General features: G+C 45.2%; 1 protein-coding gene across 2 annotated transcripts in view; it reads left to right on the forward strand.

The window, feature by feature from the left end:
* The window catches only part of TPP1 (tripeptidyl peptidase 1), a 72,664-nt gene that overhangs the window by 36,814 nt on the left and 11,123 nt on the right, over positions 1-24,727 (forward strand). For both annotated transcript variants that reach the window (XR_012241444.1, XM_073612696.1), the window contains exons 7-8: positions 3,603-3,801; positions 5,073-5,261. Coding sequence is in view for 1 of the 2 variants with exons in the window: in XM_073612696.1 (XP_073468797.1) it covers positions 3,603-3,801; positions 5,073-5,261 (388 nt within the window). In the remaining variant the exon portion in view is untranslated. The remainder of the gene's footprint in view (positions 1-3,602; positions 3,802-5,072; positions 5,262-24,727) is intronic.

Genomic DNA, 24,727 nt, shown 5'->3' on the forward strand with positions numbered 1-24,727 from the left:
GACTTCAGATGTGTTTTTGAAAAATTTAGCCAGGCTTGGATGTTTTTCTTCTTAAGAAAAGGCTTCCATCTTGCCACTCTACCCCATAGCCCAGACATATGAAGAATAAGGGAGATTGTTGTCACATGTGCCACACAGCCAGTACTTGCCAGATATTCCTGCAGCTCCTTTAATGTTGCTGTAGGCCTCTTGGCAGCCTCCTTGACCAGTTGTCTTCTCGTCTTTTCATCAATTTTGGAGGGATGTCCAGTTCTTGGTAATGTCATTGTTGTGCCATATTTTCTCCACTTGATGATGACCGTCTTCACTGTGTTCCATGGTATATCTAATGCCTTGGAAATTATTTTGTACCCTTCTTCTGACTATTACCTTTTAACAATGTGATCCCTCTGATGCTTTGGAAGCTCATCGCGGGCCATGACTTTTGCTGTAGGATGCGACTAAGAAAATGTCAGGAAAGACCTACTAGAACAGCTGAACTTTATTTGGGGTTAACCAGAGGCACTTTAAATGATGGCGGGTGTGTACTGACTACAATTTCACATTAGTTTGAACGTGATTGCCTAATTCTGAACACTGCTACATCCCCAGTTATAAGAGGGTGCGCACACCTATGCAACCACATTGTTTTAGTTTTTTATTTTTATCCCCCCCCTAAAAGATTTCAGTTAGTTTCTCAACTGAGTTGTACAGTTTATAAGTCACAATAAAGGTTTAAAAAGTTCTGAAATTAATTATCTTTGTTTTTACATCACAGAAACCTGACCGTTTAACAGGGGTGTGTAGAATTTTTATATCCACTGTATGTGTATGTTTCTAATCACCGATATAACTGGGTGACAGTGTCTTTTGTCTTCAATGTGCTTCACCACGTGCAGATAAATTCCACATTCACCAGACCTATGCAGCCAACAAAGCAGCCTGCGAGTGCTAGGAATTACTTCCAGGATTAGGAGGAACTGAAACCCAATTTGGTATATGGATGGATATAGTTGGAAGCTTCTATTCCCCCCGTATACTATTTTGTTGAAAATTTAGCAGCCAATTCTAATAATTATTTTATAACTGGTTACTCTAGGTGGCCACCATTACAATTCATTTACAAATAGATATATATGAACACTGAATAGTCACTGGTTAGTTGTTTGATTGTATGCATTATGTGTGGTTTTGTGCATGTGGATTTTAATTCAGTTCAATAAAAGGAATTTATTTGGTTTTAATCTATTGAGTGCTGTCCCGGTGTACATTAAAAAATATATTTGGAATGATTCTATATCGCTATTATTATTATTTTTGAGAATAGGGAACAGGTTGTGCCCACATCCATTTTCCTTTTTTGTTTTTCTGGAAAAAAAATTCTGATGGGTTATAACCCTCCCTTACTCTATCCAAAACGGGGGAAAAAAGTTTTGCCTATAGTTCCATTTTAACTCTCATTCACCAGAGACAAACCATCAAAAAACCAGAGAAAGTGTATTAAAAAAAGAGAAAGTGTATATATAGTGTAGTAGGTTTTTATTAAACGCAAAGGTTTAAAGTTATGTGCACTCACATAAAATAGTGGCAAGAAAGGCACCAACACAGACATTTGCAGTCACTTGCCAAGGGGCCTAGCTCAGCACCACTGCTTGTGGCCACCGAGCCGATGTGCGTTCCACAAAACCGGAAGTAATGTCAGACAAAGATCCAGGATCCTCTATTGCCATTTCTTTAGTCCCATCTCTATATCACCATTTGTCCTTTTCACCTCTATGCCCACCCCCTTCAATGCATTCCATCACCCCATTTTTTCCACCCACCTCCTCCACTTCCATCCGTACACATACATTTTCACTCCAGTCTTTCTAATCACATTCTTCTTCCTTAATCCCTATAGCACCATTCTTCCACCTATTTATGGGTATGCCTTTATCCCTGTGGCCCCCCAATCTTTCGCTCCCATCCCTATACCACCACTGTTTGTACACCCACACCCCCTCTGTACAGTTCTTCCACCTATATTTCTTTATCGCCATTTATCCACCTGTATCCATAAACCTCTATCTTCTTTTTTTTTTCACAATAAAGTTTTTATTGTATAGGTAAAAAAATGAAATACAGAGCATGATGTATATAAAGATATTACATATGCTAACAAACAACAAGATATGACTTCAAATATACATGACTTGTAATGAACAAATGAAATATGGCAAAACAATGATAATTATTTGTTCTTTTCAAAGGGAATCAATATAGCTGTGAATAAACAAAGGTTAAACAAGTATTCCGAGTTTTTGAGTCATCAGTTATCAGGAACACTCAAAATGCTTAAGATATGTGATAATAGTCTTCAGAAGCTTATGAAAGCTTATATACATTTTTAAAGATATAAGATGTGTAATAAATAACGGATAATAAAGAGGAGTACTATTTTATGTAGTGTTGTGTGGGCATGAGTGGAGGGCTTAAAAGTAAATCCACAGGAAGTTTTAAATGAAAAGTAATCTTTTAAAGGGCTCTGATAGAATGAAAATGTACCAAGGTCTCCATCTATTGTGGAATTGAGTTGTAGTTTCTCTTTTTATAGCGATGGTTTCTTCCATTTCATAAATTAGTTTGACCTTCAGTAACCAATCTTTTATGGTTGGAGTATCTCTGGTTTTCTAGTTCACCGGAGTCAACGCTTTGGCAGCATTAAGTAAGTGTCACGTTAGGGAGTCATTATATTTTTTTGTAAGAAAGATCATTGACTTTTAGTAGGCAACAAGCTGTGCTTATTTCCATTTGAGTGTCAGTGATATGTACTATCCACTTTTTATTTTGTGTCCAATAAGTTTGAATTGGTGTGCAATTCCAGCATAGATGCAGGAAGGAGCCTCTCCCCTCGTTACATCGTCAACAAACTTCCAACTCTGTAGGAGTAGTTTTTTATTTTGCCGGAGTAATGTACCACTGAGTGCGGATTTTGAAAGAAATTTCTTGTAAATGCGTGCTTAGAGAGCAATTTATGGGTGAACACACAAGCTTTTTTCCATTGTAAATCTAAACCTCTATCTCTACACCACCTCTGCCTTCATCTCCTCCGGTCCTCCACCCAAATCTATGCAACTGCTAGAAAGCTTCTTCGAAAACACCCAGACAAAAACAGCTAGAAGCACACCGTAACACCCTATGCTTGTAAAACTGTATTTTTCCAAGACAGACTTTATAGAAGTCCTGCCTAGGATGTCCTCCTCTGATGTTTCACTCAACACAGGGCTTAATTGTAGAGATTGTAGAAAAAGTTATTTATGATTAAGCTCAGTGTTGGGTGAAGCTCATCAGAAGGCATGGTTCCAAGCGGGGGTTCTTTTGAAATTTAGTCTTAGATTAATAAAGTTTTACAAGCATTAGACGTTACAAGCTTCTGTTTGTCATTTGTACCTATTTGGTCAAAATTACTTGTAAGCTTTTTCAGAAGGCAAAGTCAGCAACTGAAGCCTATGTATTACTGTAAGTCCAGTCTTTTTTTTTTTTTTATACAATAACCTGAATGTTTTTACCATGCAAATGGGTTTTGATAATGGCACAATCTTTTATGATTGACACCTAACTCTTTCTTGTACTCCCATCTTCAGTTCCTGGAGCAGTACTTCAGCCAAGGCGACCTGGCAGAGTTCATGAAGTTATTTGGAGGAAGCTTTGATCACCGCTCAGAGGTGGACCATGTGGTGGGTCAGCAGGGTGCAGGCAGGGCCGGTCTTGAGGCCAGTCTGGATGTGGAGTACATCATGAGCATGGGAGCCAACATCTCCACCTGGGTATTTACCAATCCTGGTAAGAACATAGTATAAGAGGGGGGGGGGGGGCAAATCAGAGGTGTGTAGACACCCTTGTGAGAAATCTTGAAATTGGACACAATGAGCTCAGTTCACAAGGTTAAAGGCTTTTACTTTAGCCATGTTACTATAATTTTCCATTCTCATCGGACTCAACTTACAAGAAGGCACTTTTTCAAAATAAGTATTCTTATGCCCCGTACACACGGTCGGATTTTCCGACGGAAAATGTGTGATAGGACCTTGTTGTCGGAAATTCCGACCGTGTGTAGGCTCCATCACACATTTTCCATCGGATTTTCCGACACACAAAGTTTGAGAGCAGGATATAAAATTTTCCGACAACAAAATCCGTTGTCGGAAATTCCGATCGTGTGTACACAAATCCGACGGACAAAGTGCCACGCAAGCTCAGAATAAATAAAGAGATGAAAGCTATTGGCCACTGCCCCGTTTATAGTCCTGACGTACGTGTTTTACGTCACCGCGTTCAGAATGATCGGATTTTCCGACAACTTTGTGTGACCGTGTGTATGCAAGACAAGTTTGAGCCAACATCCGTCGGAAAAAATCCATGGATTTTGTTGTCGGAATGTCCGAACAAAGTCCGACCGTGTGTACGGGGCATTATTCTGGTGCTTTGTGAAGTGAGTCTATTGTATGAGTTCAGATTTTTCTAGTCCCCAAAGAAAAATGTGTTAAAAGTGATTCTAAAGGCTGAAGGTTTTTTTTTTTTTTTTTTTTTTTTTTTGTTACCTTTATGCATTCTATGCATGAAGGTGAAAAACCTGTGTGCAGCAGCCCCCCCAATCCTTACCTGAGCCCTCTCCAATTCAGCAATGTTCACAATAGCCTTGGCTGTACAGGGACTCTCAATCCTCATTGGCTGGGACAGCAATCGCAGCCAGTGAGCCAATGAGGAGAGAGCAAGGGGGAAGCCTAGCAACGGCTCTGTGTCTTATGGATGCATAGAGCAGCAGCTCGGGAACGAGCATGCAATGGTGCCCCCAGGACAAGCAACTTTCTCTGAGGGGGCACTGCTTGAGGGGGAGGAGTCAGGAGATCTGGCAGGGGACACAAAAAGAAGAGGATCAGAGCTGCTCTGTGCAAAACTTGCACAGAGCAGGTAAGTAGAACATGTTTGTTCTGCCTAAAAAAAAAAAAAAAAAAAAAAAAAAAACACGAAGCTTTAATATCACTTTAAGTAGTAAATACAAGATGGTCAAACTCTTAAATGAAGGCAATCCCATTTCTTCCGATTTCTCCCAGGCCGCCATGAATCACAAGAACCGTTCCTAGAATGGATGTTGTTGCTGAGTAACATGTCGTCCATCCCGTGGGTTCACACCATCAGCTATGGCGATGATGAGGACAGTCTATCAGTCGCCTACATGCAGAGAATCAACACCGAATTCATGAAGGCTGGAGCTCGGGGCCTCACCATACTCTTTGCTTCAGGTAAATCCAAATACACTGTGACAGGGTTGGGGTCGGCGTTAAATCAGCAAAATTTGCTATATGAGGCCTTTCATTGGTTAAATGAAATGTGATTGTGACTGTAGCTAATGTAGAACTCTGTAGGCCCAGATGGACAGCTACCTTTAGCCTAGGTTCACGTTGATGTGATTTGACACGTCAAATCGCATGCCAAATCGGCGGCTATGGCACCGTCCGAACCGGTGCAATGCCGCACCGATTCCCAAAAATAGTTTCTGTACTACTTTTGGCGCCTTTGGGGCGCTATTTGTATAGACATCTGTGCAGAAATTCGAACAGATGTCTCTAAAATCTCCCCCCCCTGAAGTCTGACTGACATGCCGGAATTAAATTGTGTGAGTTCAGCTGAACTCGCACAATTTCACTCCCGCTGTCAGTGTGAACCTAGGCTTTAAATAGCTTTGTCCTTGGCTACAAACCAGGTTAGGACTCTTCAAATGTCTCTCACAGGCCCATGGTGGACCTTTAGCCCCCTTTTGCAACGGTATGGCTTTGAAATCACGCTAGGCAAGCGTGATTTCAAAGCCGCACATCAGTGCAATTTGCACTGCTGATTCCAGTGCAGCTTGCGACTTCATTTAACAAAAGTCTATGCAAGTCACAATGAAATCGGTAAAAAGTCATGCGATTTGGAACTGTCAAATTGCATGACAGGTCTCACCAGTGTAAATGGGAGTCTAAGCCCAGACAGGCAACTATTTGAACAATACTCTTCTTCTGGTTCAGCTTCCCCCCCCCCCCCCCCAGGCAAAGGGCCTGGAGGCAAATACTGGACCTCTCTGAAGCTACACCTTCCCCAGACAGCAGTCTGAGTGTGTTGGATTGGATACTTCACACACACTTCCTCAACATGTAGAGCTTAGGAGGAACGGACCCTTCTACAAGGTCTCTCCAAATTATTATAGTCTTCCCCAGCCCTCATAACTGGCATAAACCTCTCAGTGATTGGATGAGCTAGAATAAATATAACTCCATTCATTGTATCTTCTGACTGTCTAATGAAGAACACTCAACAGTAGCAGAAAATGCAAACAATGTCCTTGGACTTGGGGGAACTTAATGAACCCAGATAACACAAACACAGCCCAGGCCTAGCAGCAAACACTACATTCAGATAGCGATACTCCAGCTTAAGCAGGATGCCTACATAACCTGAATCCGACACTCTATTGTAAGTGTGTGACTTTGACACCCAACTCTCAAGCAAGCTGACAACATGCACTATATTACCAAAAGTATTGGGAGGCCTGTCTTTACACACACATAATCTTTTAATGACATCCCAGTCTTATTCGGTAGGGTTCAATATTGAGTTGGCCCACCCTTTGCAGCTATAACAGCTTCAACTCTTCTGGGAAGGCTGTCCATAAGGTTTAGGAGTGTGTCTATGGGTATGTTTGACCATTCTTCCAGAAGAGCATTTGTTGCGTTGAGAGGAATCATAATATAGCGTGGTCTTACCCCAAAGGGTCCCGACGCGCATATCATTTGTGAGGTCAGGCACTGATGTTGGATGAGAAGGCCTGGCTCACAGTCTCCACTCTAATTCATCTCAAACGTGTTTTTATCGGGTTGAGGTCAAGACTCTGTACAGGCCAGTCAGGTTCCTCCACCCCAAACTCGCTCATCCATGTCTTTATGGACCTTGCTTTGTCAGTCATGTTGGAACAGGAAGAGGCCACCCGCAAACTGTTCCCACAAAGTTGGGAGCATGAAATTGTCCCAAATGTCTTGCTATGCTGACGCCTTTAGAGTTCCCTTCACTGGAACTAAGGGGCCAAATCCAACCCCTGAAAAACAACCCCACACCATAATCCTCCCTCCACCAAATGATTTGGACCAATGCACAAAGCAAGGTCCATAAAGACATGGATGTGTGAGTTTGGGGTGGAGGAACTGACCTGCACAGAGTCCTGACCAACCCAACAAAACACCTTTTGAGAGGTCCATAAAGACATGGATGAGCAAGTTTGATGCGAGTTTCTGCTTCATTGACTTAACACTTGGTGATTCTGCCATGAAGATCCTTATTCAGGCACTTCCTGTTATGGGGTGACAATTGTCTGCCAGTTGTGCTTCTCTGTTGTTGCCCTATCACATGGACGCCTCGTGGTGACAAGCAGTTCTGCTGGCTCACATCTTGCAGGCATAGACCACTGTTGTCACCTTCAGGAAGTTGGTTTAGAGCAATGATGTTTGGCCAACACCGGAGCGAGTGCATGCCACATAGACAGGATGTGGATGAAAGAGGTTGCAGAAGTTCAGCAACACTGTGAGGGAAACATGAATACTGCTCTAAAAGTCATGTATCATGTACCTTACTTGCGCATTTGCTTGTATTCTGATGCTTCTGCATGATTTTATACACTTTTCTACACTTCTGTATTTTCTCATGTGTGTAAACTTAAAAATTCAATGATAACTTATAGGACACAAAAAAAAAGAAAAAACAATGTGGAAAACCATATTTAATTGAAAAAAAAAAATCAGGCAAGTGTTTATTATACAGTGTTTTAGAAATGTAAAGTATCCATCTAAAGGCCAAGTTCACCTTTGGAACATAATCCGTGGCAGCCAGTGGTATTTTTGACAAACAGCGCACAATCATTCCGCCCCAACCCCCCACCAGTCAGGTCAACCACAACTGGGTGGGCTTCGGGCACAGGGGCCCGTGTGCCCCTTATAGACGAGCTGCCACTGGTCACAATTTAAAAATCAGGTGGCTGTGTGAGGCTCCACCATCACGGCCGTGTCATTCATTCACAGATTTCTGTAAATGAATGAAATACAAGTACCATCAGCTACTGTGTATATGTGCAGGGGTGGGTGGCGCTGCCTATCACCTGGAGATTGACCTCCAGTGATAAATTACAATTAAAGGTGCACGTGCTAATAAAACCACTAAGACCCCTTTCACACTGGAGCATTTCGCAGGCGCTATAGTGTTAAAAAATAGCGCCTGCAAACCGCTCTAAAATAGCTGCTCCATTCACTCCAGTGTGAAAGCCCGAGGGCTTTCACACTGGATCGGTGCGCTGGCAGGGCGTCAGAAAAAGTCCTGCCGGCAGCTTCTTTGGAGCGGTGAACTCAACGCTGCTCCCCATTGAAATTGATGGGGCAGCACTGCGATACCGGCGGCATTTTGCGGGCGGATTTAATCACTCTTCGGCCGCTAGCGGGGGGTTAAAACCACCCCGCTAGAGGCCGAATAGCGCCGCTAAAATGACGGTAAAATGGCGCTAAAAATAGAGCTGCTTTACCGCTGACGCCCTAGGCAGCACAGTGTGAAAGGGCTGTGTGGTGTGTACCAGGATTAAAAAAATGTGACATTATGTAACACTCACTATCCCCTTTATTGATAAAGGGAAGGGAATGTGAGGGATTGTGGGTGTGAATCTCAAAGACCTGTATTGGTGTGTTCATATATAAAGTGCCTAAACCTCTCCACTTATATACAATGATACACAATACATTCAGCCATATATTAAATGAACTAAGAAATAAACTTGAATACCATGTGAGTTCATCAATAGATAATAATAATCACTTTATGCTGTTCTCACAAGAAATTGCACAAGTCACTTTGGACTGTTTCATATGCCATTAGCTCTACAAATTGAACTCCGTATATTTTCTGATTGGTTTGCACACTTGCACATAAGACTTTGTTTAATTTTCTCATCAATTCATATAATTTATGATTGTCTTGCTATTTGCACATTAGATTTTACTTTATTATTATCTATTGATGAACTCGCATGATGTTCAAGTTTATTTCTTAGTTCATTTAACCACTTAAGGACGGAGCCTCTTTCTGAGATTTGTTGTTTACAAGTTAAAAACATTTTTTTTGCTAGAAAATTTACTTAGAACCTCCAAACATTATATATTTTTTTTCTTCTAACACTCTAGAGAATAAAATGACGGCTGTTGCAATACTTTCTATCACACCGTATTTGTGCAGCGGTCTTACAAGCGCACTTTTTCTTTATCGTACATCACGGGACACAGGGCACCATAATAATGACTATGTGGGTTATACGCTACCTTTAGGTGATTGGACACTGGCAACCAATAGTAAGACGCTTCCTCCCATATAACCCCTCCTATACAGGAAGTGCCTCAGTTTTTTCGCCAGTGTCTTGAAGGTGATGGTCATGGCTGTTGAAGCTCTTCAGTTTCTTCAAAGAATGTCCCATTGAGGACGTTATAATCGGATCCATTCGGATGGCTTTACTAAGCTAAAGTGGATGGTACCCGAACCTCGGCTCAAGAACGAGGTATTGCTTGTAATGTGTCCTTTTTAGGCACTGGACCCTTGTAAAAATTGGTATTCCTGGTCAAAACTCTGCCCAAGGAAACCACAAAGGGTGCTTTACAGGTCCAGGGGTGTGGACCCCAATATATGGGGGACCCGGTCCCTGAAGGTCCTTAGAGGCGCTACCCGCCGTGATGGGGGAAGATTGGGCCTGGCAAGGCTGCTGCTTGGGATGGTGAGTACCCCCCATTGGGGTTCATTATATATACATATATGTATTTCCCCTGTTTGTTTCAAAGCTACCAGTGAATCTTGATCCGGGGTTACAGAGACCGAATGGCGCGCATTTTTTTAAATTTACAGTCGAGTGCGCGTGCACACCGCCGGCATGTGAGTGCGCCGCCGGTGTGTGCGTGCACCACGGCTGTCCACGTCACAGCGCTGCGTGCGTCAGAACGACACATGCGACATGCAGTAGGTCGCCGGCCGCTGATGCGTGCGCTCGATCCCATGCTAGGATATATAAGCATGGAGCTCCTGGCGTGCGCGAAACGAATGGTGAGCACGTGAATCTGATGGTCTTGGACAGCGGTGACAGGTTAAGGACTAGTTGTGGTTGTGGGGAGTACTCCTTGGTGTTTCTCGTATGTAAGCAATGTCTTCCAAAAGACGAGCAACAGGGAACAAGGCAAGCCCAGGGGTAAGAGTCCCTCCACAAATAGCAGGAAACCAACCACATACTGATGCAGCCTCAGTCTCTACTGAAGGACCTGCGGCTTCTGACCTGGCTGAACCATTGCACTTGTCAGGCATAGTGGCCACTACCAATATACCTGCCTCGGCTTATGTTACTAAGGATGATTTGGCATCTGCCTTAGCAGGCCTTGAGGGCAAGATAGCTGGCATGATTGCCTCTGCAACACAGGGGGGAAAGAAGCGTAATAGGTCTCCTTCCCCTGAGCCCGGGCCAAGTGGTGAGTCACTAGAGCCCCAGGACTCTTATAGCCAGATGGGTCCAGGTGACCTGGAACAAGAATGGGCAGAGGATCCGGAGGAGTTGGTCTTAAAGGACCCAGGACATAGGGGAGGCTGAAGATTCCTCAGCTGAGGACTCTTGCTCTGAAGAACCAATATCAGCCTCCCATTGCCAGAAATTGTTTATCCAATCTCTAGTGGAGATGGTACTAATTGGGTTTAAATTATCCCCGGTTCAGGAGTCTGCACTCTCCTGTTCTACTTTGGGATCTTTGCAACCAAAACAAATTTCCCAAGCTTTTCCCTTGCATCCTTTACTGGAGCAGGTGATTTATGCAGACTGAGAGCATCCTGACAGGATATACTTACCTCCCAAGAGGTTTTCTGTGCTATACCCTATGGAGGAAAAGTTTAGGAAGAAATGGAGCACACAGTTGGTAGACGCTGCCATATCTTCCGTGAATAAAAACTTAATCTGTCCAGTGGATAATGCCCAGGTTTTCAAAGATCCGGCTGATAAAAAGCTAGAGTCCTTATTGAAGGCCTCCTTCTCGGTTGCCAGTGCAGCGGTTCAGCCTGCTATTGCAGCCATTGGGATTTGTCAATCCCTAAAGGATCGCTTTAAGAGGATAGTAAAGAACATACCTTGCCAGGGGGAATCTGCTGAAGAACTATCAGAGATCCCTCATGCCTTGTGCTTTGCGGTAGACGCTTTAAAAGACTCAATTCAACAGATGTCTCGTTTTGCGTTGTTATCAGTTCATATGTGCCGAGTATTGTGGCTAAAGAACTGGTCTGCTGAGACGCCATGTAAAAGGCTGCTTGCTGCCTTTCCTTTTCATGGAGAGCGCCTGTTTGGCGATGATCTGGATAAGTATATCCAAAAGATCTCAGGAGGGAAAAGCGCTCTGCTTCCTATTAAAAAGAAGGGGAAGCAGCCCTCTTATAAAATTCCTAATCCCCCAGGGCCTGGTGCCTCTTCCCCTAAGCGGAATCGACGGCCTCAGCCACAAGGTCAGAAAAAGCCCTGGACCCAAAAGCCACCCAAGCCCAGCTCCAAGTCTTCCTTGTGAAGGGGCGCCCCCGCTCTTACGGGTGGGGGGCAGGCTTCGGCTGTTTGGGGAGGCCTGGGAGAAATTGGTTCAAGACAGATGGGTCATTTCCACTGTAAAGAACGTTTACAGAATAGAGTTCCGGGAGGTTCTCCCAAACCGTTTTCTACATTCAAGGGTCCCAGTGGACCCAGAGAAAAGGGGATGCCTATTCCTAGCCTTACACCATCTGCTGATGCAAGGAGTAATTGTAAAGGTCCCGCACGAGGGAAGATTCAAGGGGTTTTACCCAAACCTATTCACCGTGCCGAAACCAAATGGGGAAGTAAGGCCCATTTTGGACCTCAAGGCTCTCAACTTCTTTGTAGACGTCCGACCCTTCTGCATGGAATCGGTTAGTTTGGTCATAAGGTCCCTGAGAAAGGGAGACTATTTAGCATCCATAGATATCAAGGATGCGTACCTTCATGTGCCGATCTTCGGTCCACATCAAAGGTTCCTACGCTTCACTGTAGAGGGCAGTCATTTCCAGTTTGTGGCATTGCCTTTCGGTCTAGCCACAGCCCCCAGGGTCTTCACAAAAGTTCTGGCCCCAGTGTTTGCTTCCCTAAGATTTCAAGGGGTCTCCATAATAGGATATCTGGACGATCTACTTCTAAGGAAAGGCTCTCGCCCTACACTAGTTCAAAACGTGTCGAGTACAGTGCTGGTCTTACAACGCTTAGGTTGGGTGCTGAATTTAGACAAGTCGGCTCTTTGTCCAACCCAAGCCTTGGTGTATCTGGGTCTGGTCTTGGAAACCGTCCAAGAAAAGGTGTTCCTTCCACCCTTAAGGGTCGCCTCCATAGTGAACCTTGTACAGAAGGTGAAAAACGAAGGAACACCTTCTGTTCGGCTGTGCATGAGGTTATTGGGCAAAATGGTGTCTTCTTTCAGCGCAGTGCCATATGCACAGTTGCACTCCAGAGTGTTCCAGAACAGTATCCTGAAAGCCTGGGACAAGTCTGCTCGAACTTTGGATCAACCTATGGTTCTATCTCCACAGGTTCTATGGAACCTCTTTGGTGGTTAAAAACCAGCAACTTAAAAAGGGGGAAGTCTTTCCCACCAGTAGCCTGGAGAGTGGTAACCACGGACGCCAGTCTTCTCGGCTGGGGAGCAGTCCTAGAGGAAGCATCTGTCCAGGTAGATCATATACTGACCTGGGCAGAAAAACATGTGCTATTTCTGTCAGCAGTGTTTATTCCAGGGGTTGACAATTGGCAGGCGGACTTCCTAAGTCGCCAAAAGTTGTTACCAGGGGAATGGCCTCTGCACCCCGAAGTGTTTCTGCAGATCTGCCAATACCCCAGATGTGGATCTGCTGGCATCCAGATTCAATGCCAAACTGGACAGGTTTGTATCCAGAACCAAGGATCCGCTTGCTGTCGGGATAGATGCATTAGTAGTTCCTTGGGATCAGTTTGCTCTGATATATGCCTTCCCTCCAATCCAAATTCTGCCGCACTTACTACGCAGAATACGGGAGGAACGGAAGCAGGTGATCTTAGTGGCCCCAGCGTGGCCCAGGAGATCATGGTACTCGGAGATTGTGAAATTGGCATTAGGGGACCCGTTGGTCCTTCCCTGCCGCCCAGACCTGTTGTCTCAAGGGCCCATATTCCATCCTTCTTTACGGTCGCTGAATTTGATGGCCTGGCTATTGAGGCCAGACTATTGAAAGATCGTGGTGTTATGGGTTCAGTCTTGTCCACTTTGATAAATGCCAGAAAGTCAGTTTCTAGAGCTATCTATTAGAGTATGGAAGTCATACATTTCTTGATGTGAGAAAAGGAAGTGGAACCCTCATAGGTATACAATTGCAAAGGTGCTCGCTTTTCTCCAAATAGGAGTAGACTTGCAGCTCGCTTTAGGGACAATTAAGGGACAGATTTCGGCCTTATCGTTTTTTTTCCAAAGACCAATTGCGTCCCATTCCTTGGTGCGAACTTTTGTTAAGGGAGTAACACACTTGAGGCCACTGCTTAAACCGCCTTTATGTCCTTGGGACCTAAATTTGGTACTGTCAGCCTTACAGAGTCAGCCCTTTGAACCTATTAGGCATATTCCTTTGGTCCTATTGACCAGGAAATTAGCTTTCCTAGTGGCTATTACATCGGCTAGAAGGGTGTCAGAATTAGCCACCCTTTTTTGCAAGGAACCATTTATGATTCTTCATCAAGACAGTGGTCATGCGACCTTGTCCGGATTTCTTACCGAAGGTAGTTTCCAAATTTCATTTGAATCAGGATATCGTTCTACGTTCCTTTTTTCCAAACCCTAAAACTAGGGAGGAAAAGTCGCTGCACTCACTGGATCTGGTGAGAGCAATAAAGGTTTACTTGGAAATGTCAGCTCCTTTTCGGAAAACTGACTGCTTTTTTGTCTTGCCTGAGGGTCCTAAAAAAGGACAGCCGGCAACAAGTTCATCTATATCCAGGTGGATTCGCCAGACTATTGTCCAGGCGTATGGATTAAAGCGCAGGGTTCCGCCCCGGGATTTTAGAGCACACTCCACTAGATGGGTTAGTGCATCATGGGCAGTACGCCAGCAGGTGTCTATGGCTTAGGTTTGCAAAGCAGCCATTTGGTCTCCAGATCATACGTTCACCAGGTTTTATATTATGAAAGATAATGTTACTCCGAGTAAATTGATACCCAACATGTCACGCTTCAAAATTGCGCCCGTTCGTGGAATGGCAACAAACTTTTATCCTTAAAAATCTCCATAGGCGAAGTTTAAAAAATTCTACAGGTTGCATGTTTTGAGTTACAGAGGAGGTCTAGGGCTAGAATGATTGCTCTCGCTTTACCGATCGCAGCGATATCTCACATGTGTGGTTTGAACACCGTTTTCATATGCGGGCGCTACTCACGTATGCGTTTTGCTTCTGCACGCTTTTACACTGTTCTTTTAAAAAAAAAAAAAAAAAAATGTCACTTTTATTTCTAATACAAGGAATGTAAACATCCCTTGTAATAGAAAAAAAGCATGACGGGACCTCTTAAATATGAGATCGGGGGTCAAAAAGACCTCCGATCTCATATTTACACTACAATGCAATAAAAAATAAATTAAAATGTAATTTTAAAAAATTAAAAAAAAAAAAAAAAAAAATGGCCCTTTTAAGAGCTATGGGCGGAAGTGACATTTTGACGTTGCTTCTGGCCAGCAATGATATGGAGACAGGTGGGGGCCATCTTCTCACTCGTCTCCCATGTCAGGCTAGGGAGAGGATCCGATCGCCTCCACCGCTACCGGCGGCGGAGGGCAGCGGGAAGGCCCGAGGGGGGGGGGTTCTCTCTCGCCGACGATAAAAGTGATCTTGCGGCTAATCCGCCATGGAGACCACTTTTGTCTTGAATCGGACCACCCGCTTAAGAAGAGGATACCGGGGTTATGGCAGCTAGATTAATATGGCAGCTAGATGTATAACGACGGTGGGCGGTCTGGAAGTGGTTAATATATGGCTGAATTTATTGTGCATGATTATTATTCACGATTTATATAGTGCCAACAGTTTATGCAGCGCTTTACAATGTAGAGGGTGGACAGCACAATTACAGTACAATACGGAAGGGACAGGAGGGCCCGGCTCGTAGAGCTTACATTCTAAAGGGAGGGGGTGGTGGTACAAAAGGTAATAAATGCAGAGAATGATTTGATGGGGGTGGCTCGGGGACAGTTGTTAGGTGGGTGTGGGGACTAGGCTTCCCTGAATAAGTGAGTTTTAAGGAATCTCCTAAAGGTGGACAGGTTAATGGCTGATTGGATATACCGGGGCAGGGAATTCCAGATGATGGGAGAGGCTTTGGAAAATTCCTGAAGACTAGCATGAGAGGAGGTAACTAGAGAGCAGGAGGTCCTGGGCGGAACGGAGGGGAGGATTTGGGTGATATCTGCAGATAAGGTTAGTGATGTAGCTTGGGGCGATGTTGTGGATGGCCTTGTATGTTGTGGTTTGAATTTTATACGGTGGGGTAGTGGAAGCCAGTGAAGGGATTGGCAGAGAGGGACAGCAGTCACAGATTGATTAGTGAGGTATATTAGTCTAGCAGCAGCATTCATAATAGACTGAAGGGGGGATAGCCTGCGTAAGGGTAGGCCATTAAGGAGAGAGATGCAGTAGTCAAGGCGGGAAATAATCAAGGAGTGAATAAGTTGCTTTGTGGTGTCATTAGTCAGGAAGGGTTGAATTCTGGAGATGTTGCGGAGGTTAAGGCGGCAGGATTTATCCAGTGTTTGGATGTGGAGGCTGAAGGAGAGGTCAGAGCCAAGGATTACACCCTGCACCCTGGCATGTGTGGAGGGACCAATGGTTGTGCTGTTGATCTTAATGGTAAAGTCATGGGGGGGACTGGGAGGGATGAAATATTACAAGCTCAGTTTTAGAAAGATTGAGTTTGAGAAAGTGGTGTCACATCCATACCGAGATGTCATTCAGTAAGTTTGAGATCCGTGGGGAGATCGAGGGGGTGAGTTGAGGAGTGAAGAGATAGATCTGGGTGTCATCGGCGTAGAGGTGGTATTGGAAGCCATGGGAGGTTATCAACTGGCCCAGGAAGAGGTATAGAGCGAGAATAGGAGGGGCCAAGGACAGAGCCTTGGGGTACCCCAACAGAGAGAGGAAGAGGAGATGGAGCTGTAAGTGACACTGAAGGTGCGCTGAGATAGGTAGGAAGAGAACCAGGATAAAGCAGAATCACAGGGGCCAAGGGAGTGTAGTTTGAGAGTATGAGTATGGAGTAATGGCCATTGGTTTTAGCAGTTAGTAGGTCATTGGTGAGTTTTAGTAGAGCAGGTTCAGTAGAATGTTGTGGACAGAAGCCGGACTGTAGGGGGTCGAGAAGGTTGTTGTCCGTGAGGTAGCCACTCATTCGGTCATGGACAAGGCATTTGATGGGGTGGGGTCTAGTGAAGGTTTTTTAAGTATGGGGTAACCAGTGTATGTCTGAACGGGGAAGCAAAGGTGGCTTAGGAAAGGGAGAGGTTGAAGATGTGGGTTAGGGAGTTTAGGATAGAGTGGGAAGGTGGTCACAGTAATTGTGGGGGGACAGGGTCCAGGGGACAGGTGGTGAGGTGGGCCATGGAAAGGAGTATATCAACTTCATTGGTGGTAATTGGGCAGAAGGAGGAGAGTATTGCGTGTGGTGTTGGACCTGATGTGTTGGGTAGGGAAGGAAGTTGAATGCTGGATATCTCCTTGCGAATTGTGCCGATTTTGCTTTTGAAATGGTTGGCAATCTGTTAAGCGGTAAGCAAGTTGGTGGGTGGGGGCAGTGGGGGGTGAAGTAAGGCGTTAAGGGTAGAAAAGAGTTGACAAGGTTTGGATGAGAGGGTTTTGATGAGTGTTGTAGTAGGTTTGTTTAGCAGTGTGGAGGCAGGAGTTGTATTTGAGAAGGGCAGATTTGTAGAGGGTAAAGTCTTGCAGGGACTTAGATTTACGCTATGCTCGCTCAAGAGCACGGTTGTGTCTCTTGAGACTTCTGGTGTTGTCTGTTTGCCAGGGTTGTGGCAGATGGGGCCTGGTTCTGCGTGTAGAAAGAGGAGCAAGTATGTCTAGGGAGCATGACAGCCTGTTGTTGTAGATGAAAGTAGTTAGGTCTGGGCAGGACAGGGGTGCGATTTTGTCCTAAAGGCCATCAGTAGCAGAATGAAGGGAAGGGTTGAGGTTGCGAAGGTTTCTGCAGGTAGTGGTTTGTGAGTTGGCAGCATGGGAGGTAGGAGACAAGGAGAGTGTGAAACGGATAAGATTGTGATCAGACAGAGGAAAGGGGGTGTCAGAGAGTGAGTCCAACGTGAGTCCAATTCATCATCGATACATCAGCTACTGTGGCCCACATCTTGTAGTTCTCTAGTGCCGTGTACACATGACCGGACTTTTCGACAGCAAAGGTCCGACGGAACAAATCTGTCGGACAATTCGATCATGTGTGGGCTTCAACGGACCTTTGCTGTTGAAAAATCAGACGGACTTTAGATTTAGAACATGTTTCAAATCTTTCCGACGGACTCGAGTCCGGTCGTAAAAACAGTTCGTCTGTATGCTAGTCTGACAGGCAAAAACTGACGCTAGGGCAGCTATTGGCTACTGGCTATGAACTTCCTTATTCTAGTCCGGTCGTACATTATCACGTTCAAAACAATCGGACTTTGGTGTGATCGTGTGTAGGCAAGTCCGATTAGTTGGAACTCCTTCAGAACTCCGTCGAAAATTCCTTCGGAGTTCAGGCAGATGAAAAGTCAGCTCATGTGTACACGGCATAAGAGCTGTGTGAGCGCTCTCGTAGTTCATTGGTTCTTCCTGCAATTCAGTAATTGCCTGTATCTGAGGTATGGGCAGACCATGGACTGAGCATCTGTTGGATCCAGACATTACACCCGGGATCTAGTGATCGTGGGTGCAATGCTTTACAGGCAATTAAATGCATTTTTTTTTTACCTGCAAAAAGATGTGCATTCATTACATTTTTATAAAAGGTGAAATTATCCTTTTAAGGTCTACATCTATATTGAGTTTCTCAAAGTATTTTCTGGATTCTAAAAGGCCATTGTGTAAAAAACAAAAAATTAGAAAAGGGGCCAAAAAATTTTAAGTTGGGGGTATTTATCAATTTATCAAACTTGTGGAACTGGGAGCCTGCTGTGGCTGGGTTGTTGGAATACTGAACATGTATTGTCCAGCAAACAAAGGCTGCATTTCAAATAAAGAGACCCTGTGACCAATATAATATATTGCAGGTAAATGTAAGAAACATTTTTAGTATTTTAAATGCTTGCTTGCAGTGTTTTTTTTCTTTTTCTATAAACTATTTTGTATTCACTTGCAATATACCTTTGAACTTGGTAGACAATGTGACTACTCAAGGAGCGTCAATCCCCTAGCACAGCCACCCTCCTTCCTTGTACATCATGGGCCTCTCCTCTTCTCAGTGTGTTAAATCACTGTCTGTGCTGCCCCAGCTCCTCCTACATAACCTTTACTGTAACAGCCAGATGAGGGATGACTGAGAGAATACTGTAATGGGACAGCTCTGAGTCTGCTGACATCACATTCAACATGGCGGCACCCATCAGCAGTCTCAGGGCCTTTGGAAGTATACACAAAGGAGGTTTTCTTTCTCGTACATCACGGGACACGGAGCCTCAGTAATTACTGATGGGTTATATAGGGTATCATTAGGTGATTGGACACTGGTCACACCCTAGACAGGAAGTTCAACCCCCTATATAACCCCTCCCCTTCCTGGGGATACCTCAGTTTTTTAGCCAGTGTCTTAGGTGTTGGTCATGAATAAGATGTGCTATGCTGAGCTCCAAAGGAATATGCTATACTGGGGCAAGCCATGCAGCCGGATCCATTCAAAGTGTCTTTTCCAGGCCGAATTGGATGGAACCCGGGCCTTGTGTCCGAAGAAATTAGGTTTTACCTGTAACGCTTCTCTTTTTAGAGAGCTGGACCCCGGGATCCAGTATTTGTTTTTTTCAGCCATATCCCTGGCGGGGTGCTTTACGGGGCCAGAACTGTGGATCCTCCTATTCATAGGGGGCCCCAGTCTCTGAAGGTTTCTCTAAACGGAGCCCACCGTGAGAGGTGAAGATTGGGTCTGTTGCAACAGAACCCTGCAGCTGGATAAGGTAAGGGAGACTACTTAAGAATTTTTCCAGTTCTTATAAGGTTTCTCCTTTAAGTAAATGTATTCTATGTCTATAGTCACCACCGGGGGCTGCCAAGAGCACATACCTTTTCATGCTTGATCTGTCTTGTCTCAGTGTCCACGCTGTACGCTCCTCCAAGCCATGCTCCAGGTAGGATGTGGGAAGGGGGTTTTTTTCCTACAGGGATTCTCCCCCCACGGCTTAGGTAAAGGCACAGGGAAGCGGTAGAATGCCGCACCGCACGCCGCCGCCGCCATTACAGCGGCTTTCCATCCACCAGCCCTCCTCTCTCCTCCGCCCTGCCCCCCCCCCCATGCTATCCGAGGATCTAGAGCAGTGATGGCGAACCTTGGCACCCCAGATGTTTTGGAACTACATTTCCCATGATGCTCATCTACACTGCAGAGTGCATGAGCATCATGGGAAATGTAGTTCCAAAACATCTGGAGTGCCAAGGTTCGCCATCACTAATCTAGAGCCTCGGCACGCGCGGGAAACGGTCTTTTTTTAAAAAAAAGGACGAAGGGGGGACGGGAGGGGTGGCGGGGGGGGGTGGAGCGTTAATGCAACGTCAGCGTGGTGAAACGTTCACATTGCAGGCTGCATACAGGCTATAAGGTGCACTCTTTTCAGATGCACACGGCCTATGGAGGGACACAGAGCAGAGGGGCGCATGTGAGGTGGGAGACACAGGCATTCCCAGGCAAACATTTACTTGTGCACCAGACTGAGACTCGGTAGCAGCGGCAGTTGCTGAACTACATTGCTCAGCAGTCAGTGCATTCTGGTAGTGCCTCTGCTTTTTGTGTTTTGCACTAGGGGCAAAAGAGGTACATATACCCTGAAAAATAGGGGCTCTAAGGGACTCCCTCAGGCTCTGAGGACCCCCTTTCTGCAGTACCTTCCCCCCTGAAGGACTGGGGGAAGCTGACCAGGGTGAGCCGTCGGGGTCAGGGGCTGCAGCTGCTTCAGCCCCTGTATAGATTACATAGGAGGTTCTTTTCTCAACCATTAATGGATTAGAGAAAAGATTGGTGGCCTTAATCGCATCCTTACTCTGTGAAAGAAAACGCACTAGGTCTCCCTCTGTTACCCAGGACCCTCAAGCAGAGGAACTCTGGGGAAAAAGGAGAGGAATCCCTCTCAGAGGATCGGGATGAGACTTATGACTCCTCTTCTGAGGAATCAAGTGGAGAAGGGCCCTCTTCAGCTTCTCAGGATGAGAAGGTGTTAGTGCAAATTTTGGGCTGGATTGGGCCGCTCCACATTCAGGTTACCCGTATCTGAGTTCACTGGAGCCTCCTCAAACTACACATGCTTTTTCTGTTTTATGGTTACATGAAAAAGCTTATTTATTCTGAGTGGGATCACCCAGATAAACATTTTTTCTGCCTAGAAAAAAAAAAAAAAAAACAACACTTTATCCTATGGAGGAAAAATGTATTAAGATGGGGGGTATACCGGCAGTTGATGCCACTATTCCTCCGTATATAAGTCTGGCTTGTCTTGTCGACAATGCTCAGATACCTAGGGATCCAACTGATAAGAAATTGGAATTCCTGTTAAAGTGTTTTTTTCTTTGCAGGTTCAGTGGCAGAAGGTCCTAATAGCTCAACCTGCAGTGGCAGCAATCAGTCTGTCAATACTTGAGAGACCATGTTAAGCAGGTCCTCAAAGTTTTACCTGAACAGCAGACCCGGGGGTTTGCCAACCTACCAGCGGCTTTGTGTTTGCTGTTGACGCAATCAGAGATTGTATCATCCAAACCTTTCACCTTGAGCTTGGGTTGGTACATATGCGTAGAATCTTATGGCTGAAAATTTCAGCCGAATTACCATGTAAGAAGCTTCTGGCTGGGTTTCCCCTTCATGGTTCAAGGCTGTTTGGAGAGGATTTCGTATACGTCCCTCTTTTAAACAGGCTCTGTCTCCAGTGCCAGGAGCATCAGCCTCCAGGCAGTCACAATGGCCTCCTCCATCAGGCTCAAGAAATAAATCTCAGTCGACCCAGGGACAAAAGAAGTCCTGTGGGAGGAAGCCTACTAGACAAGACGCTAATGCCTCTTTATGAAGGAGTGCCCCCGCTTGCTCGGGTGGGGGGAAGACTGCTACAGTTCTCAAGGCTCTGGTAGGAGGATTTCCAGGACAGATGAGTGATGTCCACATTAACTCTAGGTTACAAACTAGAGTTCCGAGAATTCCCCTCTCCTCGTTTCCTCAGATCAAATGTTCCCAGAGACCCAGAGAAAAAGGAGTCTCTCTTCTAGCATTGGAGCGACTATTGTCGCAAAAAGTTATTGTGGTTGTTCCCACGCAAAAGCAGGTATTGGGGTTTTATTCAAACCTTTTCACGGTTCCAAAACCAAATTGAGATGTCAGACCCATTTTAGATCTCAAGGATCTAAACCGATTCCTAAAGATACGATCCTTTTGCATGGATTCGATCCGGTCGGTAATCTCCATCCTACAAGAAGGAGAATTTCTGGCGTCAATAGACATCAAGGACGCATACCTGCATGTACCTATTTTCCCTGCTCATCAAAAGTACCTGCGTTTCAAAGTAGAAAGACGCCACTTTCAGTTTATAGCTCTGCCTTTCGGGCTAGCTTACTGCACCTCGGGTGTTTACAAAAATCTTGGCCCCTCCGCTGGCCAGATTAAGGGCCCAAGGTATAACGGTAATAGCATACCTAGACGACCTGCTCTTGATAGACTGCTCGGTTGCCCGCTTGGACCAAAGCTTGGTCACCACAGTCAGCTACCTGGAATGCCTAGGTTGGCTGCTCAACTCAGAAAAGTCTTCTTTGAAACCAGTAAGAAGACTAGAGTATTTCGGTCTGGTCATAGATACAGCCCAGAAGAGGGTATTTTACCCCTGGCAAAGATCAGTACCATAAAGAACTGATTCAAGTAGTCAGGGCAAAGAAAGATCCTCCTATTCGCCTTTGTATGAGGCTACTGGGGATGATGGTGGCTTCGTTCAAAGCAGTTCTTTATGCTCAGTTTCATTCGAGATTGCTGCAAAACAGTATCCTGTCTGCCTGGAACAAGGAGGTTCATGCATTGGATTTCCCGATGCTTCTGTCTCCTACAGTGCGTCAGAGCCTCAGTTGGTGGTTGATACCCGAAAATCTGCAAAAGGGAAAACCCTTTTCTTCTAGTTGGCTGGACAGTGGTAACAACAAATGCCAGTCTTTCGGGTTGGGGAGCAGTCCTGGAACAGTCGACTGTCCAAGGGAGATGGTCCAAGACAGAGAGGACCTTACCCATCAACATTCTAGAGATTTGTGTGGCGTATCTAGCCCTAAAGGCCTGGACACTCAGGTTACAGGGTTGCCCTGTCAGGATCCAGTCTGACAATGCCACAGCAGTGCCTTATATCAATCACCAGGGAGGCACCAGGAGTCGTGCAGCCCAGGGAGAAGTAAACCAGATCTTAATCTGGGCAGAAGCATGTGCCGTGCAAATCGGCAATCTTCATTCCGGGAGTAGAGAACTGGCAGGCGGACTACTTGAGTCGCCGGCAGTTATTCCCAGGAGAATGGTCTCTTCACCCCGACGTCTTCTTCGCCATATGCCAAAGATGGGGGGTTCCGGATGTAGACCTCTTTGCATCCAGATTCAACAACAAGTTTCATAAATTTGTGTCAAGAACAAGGGATCCTCTTGCATGCGGGACAGATGCGTTGGTGACTCCATGGCATCAATTCTCCCTGATTTTTACATTTCCTCCTATTCTTTTACTGCCACGACTTCTTCGCAGGATCAGGCAGGAAAGGAAGTCGGTACTTCTGCTGGCCCAGCATGGCCAGAAGAGCTTCATATGCAGGAATAGTAAAGATGGCAGTAGGTCCCCCGTGGACCCTACGGTCACGTCCAGACCTGCTATCCCAAGATCCAGTGTTCCATCCTGCCTTACAAAGGCTAAATTTGACGGTCTGGCTATTGAAACCCCACATTCTGAAGAGTCGTGGGCTTTCAGGTCCTGTGATTTGTACCTTAATCAATGCAAGAAAGCCAGCTTCCAGAATGATTTATCATAAGAGTCTGGAAAGCTTAGATCTCCTGGTGTGTATCCAGGGCTTGGCATCCCAGAAAATATGTCATAAGTAGAATTCTTGACTTTCTACAAATGGGATTAGAAATGAAGCTGGCCTTGAGTACCATCAAGGGCCAGGTCTCGGCCTTGTCGGTATTATTTCAACGGCCGCTTGTTTCGCATTCTTTAGTCCGAAGCTTTATACAGGGGGTAACGCGTCCTAATCCTCCGGTTAGGGTGCCCCTAAACCCCTGGGACTTGAATTTGGTTCTGTCAGTTTTACAGAAACAGCCTTTTTGAACCAATACGTCAACTTCCCTTGGTCTTGTTGACAAAGTTAATTTTTTCTGGTATCCATTTCTTCTACTAGAAGAATATCAGAATTAGCATCTCTTTTCGGTAAAGAGCCTTATTTAATTATACACAAAGATAGAGTGGCATTGCGCCCTCATCCTAGCTTTCTACCGAAAGTGGTTTCAGATTTTCATCTAAACCAAGATATTGTTCTACCTTCTTTTTTTCCAGATCCCTGTTCTATGGAAGAAAGGTCACTACATTCTTTGGATGTAGTAAGAGCAGTCAAGGCCTATCTGGAAGCAACTGCTCAAATTTGCAAAACGGATGTTTTATTCGTACTGCCAGAAGGTCCCAATAGAGGACAGGCAGCGCCAAGTCTACCATTTCAAGATGGATTTGACAAATGATTATTTAAGCTTACGGTTTGAAACCGAAAGTTCCACCTTTTCAAATCAAGGCACACTCCACAGGGGCTATTAGTGCTTCTTGGGCGGTGCATCACCGGGCCTCTATGGCTCAAATCTACAAGGCCGCAACCTGGTCTTCAGTCCATACATTCTCCAGATTTTATCAGGTGGATGTGAGAAGGCATGAGGATATCTCCTTTGGGCGTAGTGTGCTGCAGGCAGCGGTACAAGGTCCTCAGGTCTGATTTACACCCTACTTTGTGTGGTCCCCTCCCCTCAAATAGCATTGCTCTGGGACATCCCATCAGTAATTACTGAGGCTCTGTGTCCCGTGATGTACAAGAAAGAAAATAGGATTTTTATAACAGCTTGCCTGTAAAATCCTTTTCTTTTGAGGTACATCACGGGACACAGAGGTCCCGCCCCTCTTCTAATACACTTATATTGCTTTGCTACAAAACTGAGGTATCCCCAGGAAGGGGAGGGGTTATATAGGGGGTTGAACTTCCTGTCTAGGGTGTGACCAGTGTCCAATCACCTAATGATACCCTATAACCCATCAGTAATTACTGAGGCTCTGTGTCCCGTGATGTACCTCAAAAGAAAAGGATTTTACAGGTAAGCTGTTATAAAAATCCTATTTTTTACAGGTAAATAACATGCACACATTAACTACACATATAATCTTATGGAAAAATTGT

The sequence above is a fragment of the Aquarana catesbeiana genome, linkage group LG02 (genome assembly GCF_042186555.1).
Source record: "Aquarana catesbeiana isolate 2022-GZ linkage group LG02, ASM4218655v1, whole genome shotgun sequence".
NCBI classification, from domain to species: Eukaryota; Metazoa; Chordata; class Amphibia; order Anura; family Ranidae; genus Aquarana; species Aquarana catesbeiana.